Source organism: Chelonoidis abingdonii, chromosome 12 (assembly GCF_003597395.2).
Source record: "Chelonoidis abingdonii isolate Lonesome George chromosome 12, CheloAbing_2.0, whole genome shotgun sequence".
Lineage (NCBI taxonomy): Eukaryota > Metazoa > Chordata > Testudines > Testudinidae > Chelonoidis > Chelonoidis abingdonii.
The window spans coordinates 7,586,775-7,601,890 of record NC_133780.1 but is presented as its reverse complement, the minus strand read 5'-3'; the positions used below and the strand labels follow the sequence as shown (position 1 = coordinate 7,601,890).

At 48.9% G+C, this 15,116-nt stretch overlaps 2 protein-coding genes across 3 annotated transcripts in view; both read left to right on the top strand.

Moving 5' to 3' along the window:
* LOC116830653 (E3 ubiquitin-protein ligase TRIM11-like) overlaps positions 1-15,116 on the top strand; it is a 394,044-nt gene that overhangs the window by 71,492 nt on the left and 307,436 nt on the right. The gene's annotated exons all lie outside the window — the stretch shown is intronic.
* On the top strand, positions 9,284-12,624 carry LOC116825581 (uncharacterized). 2 transcript variants are annotated; one of them, XM_075071648.1, is made up of 4 exons: positions 9,284-9,541; positions 10,126-10,269; positions 10,824-11,414; positions 12,054-12,624. In XM_075071648.1, the coding sequence occupies exons 1-4, from the start codon at positions 9,427-9,429 to the stop codon at positions 12,461-12,463; spliced, it is 1,260 nt and encodes a 419-aa protein (XP_074927749.1). In that variant the 5' UTR covers positions 9,284-9,426; the 3' UTR covers positions 12,464-12,624. The 2 variants fall into 2 exon arrangements, with proteins under 2 accessions (XP_074927749.1, XP_074927750.1); XM_075071649.1 differs by having other exon boundaries at positions 9,301-9,541; positions 10,126-10,233.

Below are 15,116 nucleotides of genomic sequence, written 5' to 3'. Positions count from 1 at the left end.
AGACCCTCCCTGAATGCCCCCCCACTTCAGATATAGGAATAATTGAAGTGCGTGGACCAGCTGCCGCTTTGCCAGTGGGTTACACAAGTATTTGCTAGTCAGCAGTAGAACATTTGTCATCAGGACTTCCAGCTCGGGTACTGTCTATCAGTGAGTGACAGGAGAACCAAAACACAGGTATCTGATGCTTTCAGACTAAAGACAGTGGAACTGACTAGCTAAGACCTGGGCCTTCCCTGTTGGAGACCATGATCCTATTCCCCATTTTGATTTTGGTGATCTTACGCAACTTCTTTTTAACTTATTTGTAAAACGGGCAGCAAAGACATACATGCAATATTTTTGCCTTCTACGGCTGGGAACACACTGGCTTGGTCAGCAAAAAGGGCTGGGAAGTGCCTGCAAATACAAACAGCACTTAGTAAAGGGGAGATTTATATTCATGGCCTCTTGGCGTTTAGCTTGATTCCCTTTACCCCAACCCACTATTTTTAGTCTCGCTGACAGGGGCGGCGCTAGGCAGGGGAGCTTGTAGGGGCCGTAGCCACCCCAAAATTTGCCTTGGTGACCTCCCCCATAGCCACCCCTCCAAACCTGCCCCCTCACTGCTCTGAGGCCGCTGGCCTGAGGCTGATGCCTACAATCTGCCTCAGCCCCCAGGCTGCTATAGCAAGAATGCAAGACGCTCCCACCCACGTGACCCAGGGCTAGCGTCACAAAGGACGGTGGGGGGGGGTACCTGGTCTGACCTCCAATCACAGCCCCCTTTGCTCTTCGCATTGGGCCAATCATCGATCAGGGGCGAACGCACCTTTAAACATCCTTCTCGGGCGGAAGCCCTCCCCCCACCCGCCTGGGATGGCTGCAGTAAAATAAAGAGAAGGCGGGATATTCCCTTGCTTACCAATCAGAGAGCAGGGAAGTGTGATAGGCAGGGAAGAGCGCCAATCAGACAGCGGAGAGAGGCTCGGTGTATGTCTTTGGCTGAGCTGGCTACACGGAGTCTCCGGAATGGTTGGCCCAGGGATTCCCCGCCTCCTGCCAGGCCTGCTCCGGCCCGGGCTTTGGGGTGAGTCGCGGCCGCTGGGTCCTGGCGAGATCCCGGCGGCTGGTGCTGGGAGCCCGGAGCCCTGGCTGCAGCCGGGAGCGGGGAATCTCCAGCAGGGCCCTTCCCGCTGCTCCCCAGGAGCCTCTCCCAGGCCAGGGCAGAGCCCCCAGCCCGGCCCGGCCCCTGCCCCGGGGGCCCGGCTGGCAGGAAGGGTGAGAGAGAACCCCCCACTCCGGAGCAGGGGTTGCCCAGGCGCGTCCCAAGGCGGAGCTGGTGCGAGGGCGCCTGTTATAGGTAGATGGCCCCAATTCCAATTGTGTTCAAGGCGGGGTGGGGGGGGGAAGAGGACAGCGTGGGGGGGGTGGTGCGTAAGGGGGGATAGGGAGGCAGGGGGCGGTGGTTGCACTGAAGGGAGGATGGGGGCGATTCAGAGGGTGTGGGGGGAATTATGGGGCTGACCAGAACGAGGCTGGAATGGAGGGAAGATGTGGGGGGGGCACTGCGAGGGAAAGGGGGGATGTGGGGAAGCTGGAGGGAGACTCAGAGCAAGAGGAGGCTGGCGGGGGGGAGCGGACACAAGGCAGCTCCCCTGTCCCATGGGGTGGGAGAGGGTGACGGGCTGCTCCACCCAGCAGCCAGTGGGTTTCCCGCGCCCCCTCCCCCCCCATGGTCAAACAAGCGGAGGGATTGGTGGGCAGGAGACTTCCTACAAGGGCTGAAAATGTACAAGGTAAATGTCCACAGCAACCCCCTTCCCACCCCACACACTTTCTGCTTCTAGTTTAAAGACAATTTTATTATTGGTGAGGGTGTCTGACTCCTGGGTTGACAGGAGTGAACAGGAGCTGGTCTGATTTCTGCACAGGATTCAGTATCAAACCAGAATCACTGCGAGCCGCAAGGGGTGTAATTGGGGGTTGGTTCAGTGGCAGTCGGTGTGTTCAGTTCCTGGTTCAATACACCCCAAAATTGTTTGGTTACTAGGCAGTACCCCAGAAGGGAGGCCCTGGCATCTTGCTTCAGCGGGGAACTGAATTTGGGGCCTGGGTAGCTTGACCAGATGTCCTGATTTTATAGGGGCAGTCTGATTTTTGGGTCTCTTATTTATATAGGGTCCTATTACCTCCCACCCCCATCCTGATTTTTCACACTTGCTGTCTGGTCACCCTAGGCTCAGGGCCTGTGTCAGGTGGGGCAATTGGAGGAAGGAGCTGCACTGGTGGTGAGAGAAACCCTGTCTAAGAGGGACAAGAGTTGAACAGCCTCTCTCCTTGGGCCTGAAAAGTTATTAACTTCTGGGACCAGGGAGCTCCCACTTCTCTCCTCCCTCCCTGCTCCTGTTGGCTGCCCCATTCTCTTCTTCTACTGATGCATGCCATTCTGATAGCAATCACATGCTAGTGTGTTGTTTTGTTTTTATAATGAAAGGAAGATCAGAGTAGCTTTTATTTCATTTTTATCAATTATTGAGCTGAAAAATTGCTGAAGCTTTATTTTAACTGGCAACCCCCCCCTCCTCCCTTTTGATTCAAATTAACTGAGTAAGAGGAAAAAAATAAGGTTTAAGTCTGGTTCCAGTTCAGTTAAAAATATCAGTTCAAACTGGTTCTGTTCTGGTACGAGTCCAGGTGGGCAAATGACATTTGCAGCTACTGAACTGTCCATGGGGGCTGCCAGGACAACCCCAACCCAGGGAGGCTGAGTCATGAGGGGGTGGAGCGGGGAAGCTGGTTATTGCTAAGAGCTTGTCTACACTGGCACTTTACAGCGCTGCAACTTTCTCGCTCATGGGTGTGAAAAAACACCACCCCGAGCGCTGAAGTTTTAGCGCTGTAACATGCCAGTACAGACAGTGCACTAGCGCTGGGAGCTACGCCCCTTGTGGATAGTCTATGCCGCGACTAACCAAGCCACGTTAAAATGCTGCCATGGCAGCTCTTTAACTTTGCCAGTGAAGATGTGCCCTAAGGCAGAGGAAGCTGGTGTCTGTCTTTGGCTGTGTCTACACTGCCACTTTCAGCGCTAAAACTTTTCATTCAGGAGTGTGAAAAAACACCCCCCCCCCCCCGAGCGACAAAAGTTTTAGCGCTGAAAAGTACCAGTATAGACAGTGCTTTATTTCGGCGATAAAGCTACCGCCGCTCGTTAGGAGTATGTTGTTGTTGTTGTTTTTTTTAATCGCCGGGACAGCTCTCCCCTGGTGATAAAGCAAGTCTATACTGCCCACATCACAGCGCTGCTGCTCTGTAACATGGGTAGTGTGGACATACCCCTTTCTCTGCTCATGATATTAGAGCCCTAGAGTTAGTTGAGCTTCCTGGATCAGCTGCTTCCAGGGATTTCCCTACACTCCCTTCTGCTGCCCCCAACTCTCCCATCACCCACTTTAGTGGTCAAACCAACCAAGATACCAAAAATATACCAACATGTCACCTGAAGGTTCAAGTGGCGTTTCAACATCTAAACAGCCTGAAGCACAAGTACAGCTACCTACTGAAGAAAGTGTCTCCACAACCTAAATGCCCATGTTTGTCAGTCACCGTCAAAGCAAGTTTTAGAAGGACTTGATGAGGCTGTTTAGAATGCTGGAGACACAACATGGTTCATGCAAACAAACATGGCTGCCACTCCATACTTCCTGTTTAAGCAAGATAACACACACTACAAGCTGGAGGCCAGTGTTAAGTGCATTGTCACATGTTAACCCTGAAATTGGACACTGGTTCCAAACAATATCGGCAGATGCTCGCTATCTTTCTGCTAGAAACTCAACTGACTGGTGTGACAAAGTTCCTTCTCTACCTTGGTGGGTCCTGCGCTTCTTGGCAGATTTGCTCACCTCAGTGATCTTCCCCACAGTCTGGGTCAACTCCTCCTGTGTCTGATCAAGAGTTGGGAGGTTTGGGGGGAACCCAGGCCCACCCTATATACTCGGGTTCCGCCCAGCCTTGATTGAGCTGTCCATAGTACCTCTGTAACAACTGCATGACGCTACAACTCTGGGCTACTTCCCCATGGCTTCCATCACCTCGTTATCTCACACAGGTCTCTCCATGATGTCCGATAATGCTTGTCTCTAAATCCTCCAGCCGTTCATTCTCAGCTTCTTGCCAAGCTCCTCATTCACACTCTTCCTGTGGTCCTCTCTGCACTGACTGGATGAGCGTTTAAAAACCAGGTGCCCTCGATTAGCTGCCCTGAGTTGCATGCAGGTTTCTAATTAAAGCTATCTCACTGCCTTCTAGAAAGTCTAATGCTCCGTGCTTATTCACCTGGAGCAACTGCCATTTGCTTACCAGGGTACTAGGGATTTGTTTAGCCTGGGGCTAACATACCTGTTTCTCAGTACTTTACTGTAGCCATCTGGCCTTGCCCCATCACAGTGGTTAGAAGCATGCAGTGCAACAGCGAAAGACTCTCAGCATTTGGAAAAAGTGAAGAACTCTTTCATCACCTTAAAACATTTGCATACATGGCTGATGAATGCACCCATGCAAATCGGCATTAAGTCATTGTTTACATTATCATGTTAGTAGTAGTCCAGTAGATATATTTCTAGATGTTTAGGTTATAGAAGACTTATTGGCTGCATCTGTGACAACCCACATCTTAGAAAAGTTAAATTCTTGTGAATTGGACCCCAAACTGATGCCTGCTTGTGCCTTTGATGAAGCTGCAAACTTCCCTGGAAGACATGGTGGAGTACGAGCTTTGCTCAGAGAAAAGTGTATCCCTACGCTTTCCTATACACACTGCAGAGGCCATCTTATCTTCAGTACTCAGAAATATAATGGAGCAAATAATTTAAGGAATCAATTTGAAAACAACTAGGAGATAATAAATAAGTAACAACATGGATTTTTCAAGAGCGAAGCATGTCAAACCAACCTAATAGCTTTCTTTGACAGGATAACAAGCCCTGTGGATAGTGGGAAAGTGGTAGTTGGTATATCTTAATTTTAGTAAGGCTTTTGATATGACCTTCTCATAAACAAACTAGAGAAATACAACTTAGATGGAACTTCTGTAGGGTGGGTGCATAACTGGTTGGATAATTGTTCCCAGAGAGTAGTGATTCACTATCAGTGATTCACAGGCAAGCTGGAAAGGGCATATCGAGCAGGGTTCCACAGGAATTGCTCCTGAGTCTAGTTTTGTTCGAACATCATCAGTGATATAGATAAGGGCATAGAGAGTGCACTGGTGAAGTTTGCAGATACCACCAAGCTGGGCGCAGTTGCAAGTGCTTTGGAGTATAGGATTAAAATTCCAAATGATCTGGAAAATCTGGAGAAATGGTCTGAAATAAATAGGATGAAATTCAATAAGGATCAATGCAAAGTACTCCATTTGGGAAGGAATAATCAATTGCACACATACAAAATGGGAAATGACTGCTTAGGAAAGAGTACTGCGGAGAGTGATCTGGGGGTCATAGGGGATCACAAGCTAAATATGAGGCAACAGTGTAACACTGTTGCAAAAAAAAAAGCAAATATTCTGGGATGTGTTAGCACAAGTGGTGTAAGCAAGACAGAAGAAATTCTTCTCTATTTTATACTGATAATGGCCTCAGCTGGAGTATTGTGTCCAGTTCTGGGCACCACATTTCAGGAAAAATGTGGACAAATTGGAGAAAGTGCAGAGAGAGGCAAAAAAATGATTAAAAGTCTAGAAAACATGTCCTGTGAAGGAAGATTGAAAAACCTGGGTTTATTTAGTCTGGAAAAGAGAAGACTGAGAGGGGACATAACAATTTTCAAGTACATAAAGCTGTTACACGGAGGAGGGAGAAAAAATGTTGTTCTTAACCTCTGAGGATAATGTAAAAAACAATGGGCTGAAATTGCAGCAAAGGAAGTTTTAGGTTGCACATCAGGAAAAACTTCCTAACTGCTGGGGTAGTTAAGCACTGGAATAAATTGCCTAGAGAGGTTGTGAAATCACCTTCACTGAAGGTTTTAAAGAGGAGGCTAGACAAACAACTGTCAGGGATAGTCTAGATAATACTCTAGTCCTGCTTTGAATGCAGGGGACTGGACTAGATGATCTCCCAAGGTCCCTTCCAGACCAGTGATTCTACAATCTACTCAACTAGCACTAGTATGAGCTGCAGAATCTTCAAAAGACATTTTAAAAGCCATAAATTTAATGTCTTTGTTACACTCTTTTCCACAAGAGTCCAAAAAGACTGAACGTCTTGAAAAAACTAGAAGATGCTCCGTGACTGAAGTTCAAATTAGTCCAAGATGGGAAATCCCACTGGTTTTCTCATGAGTGATCCTTGGTTATTGTCTTAAAATTACTGCAACCATTATTACTGGCTTTGGAAAGTATTTACCACAATGGGATGGATCTAAGTAGAGAGGCGGGTGGGTTACTTTTGCTCTACATTCAGAGAAGACAATCACCATTCTCTCTCTTGTAAGTCTACTGTTAAAGCCACTTGGGTCATTAAACAATGCCATCCAGGCATCTGCTACAACAGTAGTAGATCTTTGTCCAGCAATAGAAGCTATATTTGGATCAATCAGAGAGAGAGATCCATTGAAAATCTACTGAAAGAAGCAAAGACTTCAGCCCAGAAGTTGACTAATGAAGACACTTACGTTGAATCTTTAAGTGAAGAGAAGTGTTTAAACCAGCTGAAGTACCCATACTTGATTCTTACAAATCTACAACAGAGACTTCTGGATTCCACTCAGCATTTTACAGATGCCTATCTTATAAAACACTGACAGTGGAGTGGAGTGAGGCACTACCAGAAATGGGGCTGAGATGCAATCAGGACAGAATAGAGAATTTGAACACAGAATGGAATGTCATATGATGAAGGAATGAAGATTTCACTTCTTTTTTTTATCATCACTAGTGGCTTGACCTGATCTTTGTGTTATGTTTTCTGGGATGAAAGAAGTAGGACTGAATCTCTTGCTACTCCCAGTCACAACAGCTACAGTTGAGGGTTCTTTTTCATCATAGAATAGAATTTTATGTTCTGAAAGAAGTCGCCTTCTGCCTGATCATATGAATGAACTAATGAGCATATCACTTGAAGGCCTGGAAGTTCTGTCCACACAAGAAGCCACCAAAGATGAACACACTGCATTCAAGAAGTTAATTAACAGACTTGTGCAAAATTATAGCAAGAAACGAAGGAGGATGTAGATGTCGTGCTTCGTAGAAAGCTTGAGTCGCCAATTTTAATTTGTTTGATATTTCCAACATGAGTTAAATCTAATAAAATGAGAAGAATGTTTCACGATCAGTCCACCTTCGCGCTCACGGTCTCACCCCTTGGCCCTCATCCTTCCTGTAAATTTGAACACCCCCTACATTTCAATTCCTAGGGAAAATACTAAATGCTGCTGCCCCCTTCCTTGTGATCTGGGAGCCTAGACTGAAAAGCTGCTCCCACGCCCCCACTCCCCAGCAGGGGTCTGTGTCAGGGAGTGACTGTCATTATAGCTCCCTCTGTGCCCAGCTGAGGTGGGGACTTTCTGCAGTGCCTGGAACTAGCCCCCTGGGGCAATCCTGGGCTCTGCCAGCATCGGCTCCTGAGCCAGAGCCTGCAGGTGAAGAGAGAGACCTGGGGGAAAGGGCTGGGGCTGGGCAGGAAAGTGACTCTCTGCTGGTGAGTTTGTACTGGAGGGGAAGGGGCTCCCTATATGTCTGTGGCTCCCAGAGCTGCTATCCTCAGACCATGCCTACTCTCACATAGAGCCAACGCCTATGGGAATGGGACAGTCCCCAGTTCTCCCAGGCAGAGGGGGAGGGAAGGAGTCAGGAAGGGGAGGAGTGAGACCAAAAGGGGCAGCAGGAGCAAGATGTGGGGAGGGAGATTCCCAGCCCTGCCTGGATCCATTCCCTGCATCCCCCTGGGCAGACTGACTCTCCTGATGACAAGGGGAGGAGCTGACAGAGGAGAAGCCAGGTTTTGCCCCGGCCAAGTCCCCATGGTGCTGGGGGTATACTGGTGCCTTTGGGGCCAATGTCGGGGGGGACCTCCCAAAGTGGCTCCTTTGATTCTGCTCTTTTCTAGCTTTTGTCTTAGTGACTCAGTCCATGGGGGGGTTGGTTAGAAGTCTCCTGGTGGGTTCAGTGCTGGTGGGAGGGGCCGGGTCTGTGTTGTAATAAAGTGACAGAGGGTTTTTTAAGGTAACTGTTTTTCCAGCATGGCAGAAGCCAGAGCGTCTGTCTTCAGGCAAAGAGTCTGGGGGGAATCAGGGTGTGAAATGGACTCAAACATCTTCTGAAACCTTCCCCATTGCCCCAACAGGCTGAGGAATCACATCCACGTTTTGCTTCTGATCCCATCCTCCTAGGAAACAGGGAAGGGAAGTGGCTGTGGTGGAGCCAGCTCAGGTAGGGGATTTTCAGGGAGCTGCAGGGGGATTGGTATGGAGGGGGAGGGGCAGGAAATACACAGGGGGAGGCAGGGAGGGGACACGGTGTGATAAAATGCTGGGACATGTTTGACCTGGGCCTGGTTTTCAGAACAGGCCCATTGGCAGGAAGTGAACATTCCCCCATTTCTGAAAGAGGAAACACAATGGTTACTATATTTCAAGTTCCCAAACAAGGGGGTGGGGGGAGTTCTGTTTTTACTGTACAGTTTCTTTCCACTTTGAATATCTAACAATTATAAATAACAAGCGTAATGGCCTCAAAAATAAATCTAAATCAAATTTAAATGTACCTCTTTGCATGCAGTCAATCCTTTCCTACTGCGCTGCTTCCTGTTGTGCCCATGCGTGTCTCTGTAGAGCGGATCTTTCTCAGCAGCGGTTGATAGCTCATCAAGTAGCCATGAATGTCTTTGCCAGATGTGTGCCTGAAGTTGAGCTGTACAAGCAGGATCCCTTTCAGCAACTCAGTAGTCAATATCATGCCTCCCTTATTTCTGGGCTGCTGCTGATGGCAGCACTGCATTCAGGGCTGGGTGCCCAGCCAGCAGCCGCTGCTGTCTGCTAGCTCTGAAGGCAGCGCCACTGCCAGCATCAGCACAGGAGTAAGGATGAGAAAACCAGTGAACGTGCATGCCGCTATTAGCGTACGCCAGGAATAGCAGTTCATCCAGATTCAGTGCTGGAAAAAAGATGAGCAAGGAAAAATCATGGATATTTGTTCATATTTCAAAAATCTGCCTGGATGGAGATCAGAGGGCCAAAAAAGAGGTCACGTCTGGGAAAACCCAGGCGTATGGTAACCCTAGGAAACACCCCCATGGACAGGGCTGGGAGAACTGACCAGATTCTCAGTGTTGAAGCCTGAACCCACTAGTCAGAGGCTACCATGAAATATGAAGGTCTTGGGATTCCTGTTCTTGTCCCCTGCTTGGGACAGGATTAGTTGGCAGGCACTGAGTGGGGAAACTGATGTTGTTTCAGTGTTCTGTGACCTTCAAGGAGACGGCTTTGTATTTCAGTAAGGGGCAGAGAGCCCTTTACAGGGACATCATGCAGGAGAATTATGAAACTGTGACCTTGCTGGGTAAGGGATTCCTGTACCCTCACTATTAGAAGCCGTGGGGTCTGCATTTCTGAATCTGGTCAGGTTCTTCCCTGCTTAGTTGGATTTGAGGAGAATGGGTCGCATAGCCCACAGCTCCAGTATGAGAGATACTTTCATCTCCATATCCCCTTGAAGGGAACAGGGGAATCAAACCTAATGGACAGGCTAATTCATTTCCATCTCCCCAGCTTTCAGGGGGCCAGAAGCAGGATATTGTCCTGCCTGTGTTGTTTCTCCTTCACATACCGTTCACCTGCCATCGTGGGACTAGCTCCATCCATGGGAAGGACTTTTGATGCTGCAGGCTTGGAAATAGGCAGGAGTTTAACATCTGAGGGGGGTGTGTGTGTGTGTGTGAGCAAGTCCCCCAAAGTTGCACCTAGCCTGAGAACTCCTAGTGAGAGTGTGACAACATCCCTTGCCCCCAGATATCTGCTGCTCCCAAGGGTCGGAGTTACCACAGTCCCATGTAGGGTCAGGTTAAACTCGGAGTGTTCCTTGTGACAGATACTCTACCAAGACTCCATGTGCCCTGATCTTGCCTGATTTTATCCCCTGGACAGGATTCCCTATTACCAAACCTGACCTGATCACCAGATTGGAACGAGGGGAAGAACTGTGGGATCTTCAGGCCTCCAAGAAAAGGGAGATCCTGAGAGGCACCCACACGGGTGAGGAGTCCGTGAAACGGACAGAGAAACTATCTGGTGAGTGAAGGAAAAAGCCTCGACTCCCAAAAATGTGCTGTGAGCGAGAGCCCTCAGTTCTGCCCCATCCCACCCAGGTCAGGGCTGCAGTCAGCAGGTTTCGTGGCATCAAGGCAAATATCAGTCATGGCTTCCCACCCATCCCATTAGCTGTCAGGAGTTTCCTCCCTGACTTTACTTCCCTATGAGTGTTTGGATGGGATGTGGAGGTAGAAACCAGTTTCTGAGGCTTTGTGTATGCTACAGAGTTAGGTCGACATAAGCTGCCTCACTACGGAGATGTCTACAATACAGTGTTCTTCCTACTGCTTTAACTCACCCGCTACGCCAACCTAATAAATCCACCTCACCAAGAGGCATAGCACTTAGGGTAATGCAGTGTCAGTGTAAACACTGCATTGCTTATGTCAACTTCAGTGGCTTCCAGGTGTCCCACAATGCCCCACAGTGACTTCTCTGGTCACCATTTTGAACTCCGCTGCTCGGCAGCCAGGTACATACCCCTCCCTTTTAAAGCCTGGGAATTTTTTAAATTGCTCTTCCTGTTTGCTTAGCGTGGAGAGCTCACCTAGCAACTTCCCAGCTCAGCATGCCGGCTCCACGCGGCAGACGGGCTCCTGCCTGGAGTACGCCGGAGGTGGTGGATCTCCTGGGCCTGTGGGGACAGGGGGACGTGCAGGCACAGCTCCGAAACAGCCGTCGAAACTTCGACGTCTACAGCCAGATTGCTCGGGGCATGGAGGAGAAGGGCTACGACAGGGACCCGCAGCAGTGCCGTGTTAAAATCAAGGAGCTGCGGCAGGCCTACCAGAAGGCAAAGGAGGCAAATAGTCGCTCCGGTGCAGAGCCACAGACATGCCGCTTCTACAAGGAGCTGCACGCCATCCTCGACGGCGACTCCACCTCCACCGCTAAGCATCCTGTGGATACTTTGGGGGACCTGGAGTCACAGGCCACTGGGGTGAACCCTGAGATCGAGGTGATGATAAAGGAAGAGGAGGACGAGGAAGAGGAGGAGTATGGGGGACAGGCGACAGGGGGATCTGGTGGCGTGGCGAGCCAGGACTTCTTTTTGACTCCTGAGCAGTCTAGCCAGTCCCAGCAGTCCAGCCCCGGTGAGCCTGATGCAGGGGAGGGAACTTCTGGTAAGTACTCAGTTTGCTTCAATACTGCAGAGACACATCTGCTCAGGTACAGCTTTTTGTAATAGGCTAGAAGAGGAAGTGAAATAACTGGTACAGGTACAGTTGCTATCTGCTTCTCATTCCCCTGTACCACTAGGCAGAGGGGGCCCTGTAGAATAGTTTTTGTTCACATCAGGATGTTCTGTGAATCCTCCATAGAGATCTCTAGGAAACTTTCCTGGGAGTTACTCTGCAATCCTCTGCCGAAGGTTTCTTGAGAGGGCTGCTTTGTGTCTTCCCCCATGGTAGGATGCTTTGCCACACCACTCAGCAATTACTTCATCAGGCACATTGCTGTGCGCAGGCTAGCAGCATACCGACCCAGTCTGCAGCCAGGAGCTGTTCCCTCAGGAGTGAGAGATCAGCTAGTCACCACCACTTGTGGAAATGGGGCTAGTCTGCAGTACGATAGCCCTATCCGCTTGTACTGATGCCCCAGTGCTTCCAACTCCCACCCCTCCCCCGGCCATACTTGCCATGGGTGGGGCTGCCACCGTGCTCTGAGTCCGAAGGGGAAGTGAGCATGTTGTGCATGTAACTTGTTTCGATCAAGGGCAGTAAATGCACTGGCAATGGTAGCTCTGTCCATTGTTTCTTTAGCAGCTGCAAATGCGGCCTTGAGGGCCTCTCCGTCCACCCCAGAGGAGCGGCTGGGCCAGGTGAGGAGGAGGAAGAAGAGAACAAGGGAAGATATGTTTCAGGAGGTCCTGCGAGCCTCCCGCGCTTCGGAGCGTGAGCAGAGGGCTTGGAGGATAATGATCAATGACAAAATGCAGAGGGATAGCGAGGACAGGAGAAACGGGCAGCAAGAGATGATCACGTTGCTCCGGGAGCAGACAGACATGCTGCGGTCTCTGATCGAACTTCAGGCCGAACACATCCGTGCTCGCCTCCCCCTGCAGCCCATAGAGAACTGCATTCCGGGACCTCCCTATACTGGCCTCCACATATCTTCTGGGCCCGCAGCAGTACCCCAGGCACTCCACCCCACAGAAGATTACACACAATGACAGTTGCACATACACCCAGCTGTGAGAGCCTCTTGGGTGTATGTGCTTGTGAATTCCCTCGTCCTTCCCCTTCAAAGATACTTTCCCTTGTATGTATGAAGTTTTTACTTTAGCATTACCTAGATATGTTTGCATAGGTGTGGAATAAACATGTAAATTCAGTTTTCATAAGTATCTTTATTAGTCTCCAGCCAGGGGTGCCCGAACAGGGTGGGGCCATGGATTTGGCAAATAGCTATAGGTGTATAAAGGCCTATTATTAAGGGTCAAAGTTGGACTGTGGATAGATTCTTGTTCCACCCTTTTTACTCAAAGGGGGGAGCACATCAGTATCCAAGGGCAGAAATTGTTACTAGGATACTGCTTTAAAATGTAGCGACTCCTGTGTACCAGTCCACAGGATGGTCAAATGATGTGAAAACATCTAGGAACTCAGGCCGCCGAACATGATGGGCCCTTTGACACAGCTTTGAGTGTGTAAAGTGAGCCCTTACAGTGGGCATGAATATCAGTTCCTCGCAAATCAAGGCCCTTTTATGCCGATTGAGTTGCGTAAAAAAGGACTTTGTTTAAATGAGACTCGGGCTCCGTATTTTTAAAGAAATAAACTTGTTTTTTTACAGAAGAGTACAGAAATGAATTCATTTATCTCTTGTTTTTGCATTTACAAACCTCTGAAAGCAGAGAAAGCCTTTAAACAACAACAACAACAACAAAAAAACCTGTAGCAAAAATATCATTTGGGCTCAGGTTTTTCAGTCCCAAAATGGAGCCCGGAGCAAATATCTGTGCCTAAGAGGTAAGAGCCTAATGGCTGAGATGTGTAAAATAGAACTGGTACAGAGCCTTTAACCATAGCAGCACTGTTCTGCAGTGGAGCTGAAACAGTACATATATCTGTAAAGCCACCCTTTCAAAATACGCAAAGTGAGATATATAAAAATAGTTATTGCACTAGTTTTAATTATGAATTTAATTGTTACAGAGGTTGGAACTCTTGCAGCCTCACATGTTGTATATAAAAACATACTAAAAACTTTCAAGCTGTTTGTAGCTTATTTTAGTATCAGAGTTTGAAAGAAAACAATGCTTAGTACGTATGAGCTCCCTATCTTAACTTTGATTCATCTTTCCGATAACAGATACCCCCCCCCACACGTATCAAGAAGAATTACTGTGAAATACCTGTTAAACCTGTGCTATTGCTACTCAAAATGTCATTTGATAGAGCAATACAATTTTAAAATAAAATACGGGTGAATAATTATAGTACTCACCATCAGTGGCAGGTCCTCTGCTGGACTAGGGACTTGGAGTGAGTACAGTCAATGCAAGAAGGTCCTGATTGTCCCCCACCCAGCTCCCCTCTCCTAAACCTCCTAATCACCCTCCCACCCAGCTCCTCTCCCCTGCCCCCTTGATCACCCCTCATCTCCCCTTCCCTGATCCTCCCTCAATCACCCCCACCCAGGTCCCTTCCCCTAGCCCCCCTGCCCAGCCTAGAGAGGCTCCTGCCTCCCACTCACTGAGTCCGGATACCAGCATCTGCTTGTTCACTCTTATGGCCCACTCACTCCATCCTTGTTCTCCTGCCGGAGCTGATAGGGCTTCAGCTACACAAGCAGCCCCCCAGGGATACACTGCATCCCGGAGCCTGCCCCAGCTAGGGTGGCCCTGTGCTGGGGAGTGGGCACGGCTGTGCATGGCTCCAGCCCCAGCTCATCTTCAGCCCATTTCACCTTTGCACTGGGAGGGGTGGCTATGGTGGGGGGCTAAGGGAACTTTTGGGGTGGCTATAGCCCTCGTAATTCCCCCCAGTGCTGCCCCCATCACAAAATTTATCATTAATAAAACCCCATGCCCCCAGCCCTAGAAATCAGAGAAGTATCAGACACCTTGCCCAGTTTACAAGGTAATCAGGAAGCTGAGCAAGGTCACTTCAGGTAGAACTAGAAAGAGAACCTAGGTCTCCAGTGTGGAAAGCCCAGGCACTAGCCACTCATTTCTACTGCCTTTTGAGATGAAAGTATGAAATATGTACAATCTGGTTACATGTCACTACCCACCACTGCACATGGAGCCAGGAAGAGAGCACTAGAGTTGTGATCTCTAATCTGTCTAGTGAGCATTTGTGGACCTGCTGGCACAGTGTGTGTCAAGTCCCACTCTGGTGTTTGGCCTCAGAAACAATGGCAATTCCTCCTGAAGTTCAAGTGGTGGGGACGTGTGCTGGGGACTGGAGAGGCCAGGCTACAAACCTTGCCGCTGTGAGACTGGGGATTGAGTGGTTCTACTTGATTTATATTTTAGTTTTCTTCTTTAGTAGTTCAATTCACATGAGAGTTAAAACTATTATAATCTGTTGATTGTGGGGCGCTGTGCCATAAAATCCTGCTGTTCCAGACTGCGAATATCTGCCACTTGCTGACAGGTTTGGAAATTGAGAAGTAAAGTGACCCAACCAGCTCTCTCCTCTTGAACAATTCCTGATGTGCATGTTTCTATAAAGCACATGACCCAGAGTGCAGGCTCGATAGCCTAGATCTTACTGTAATATGTTGCTATCATAATGACATACACAGAGGTCCTCATTGGTATTGGGATTTCTCCCCCCTTCCCCCGCAAATTGCTTATGTCAACCCATGTCTGCCTT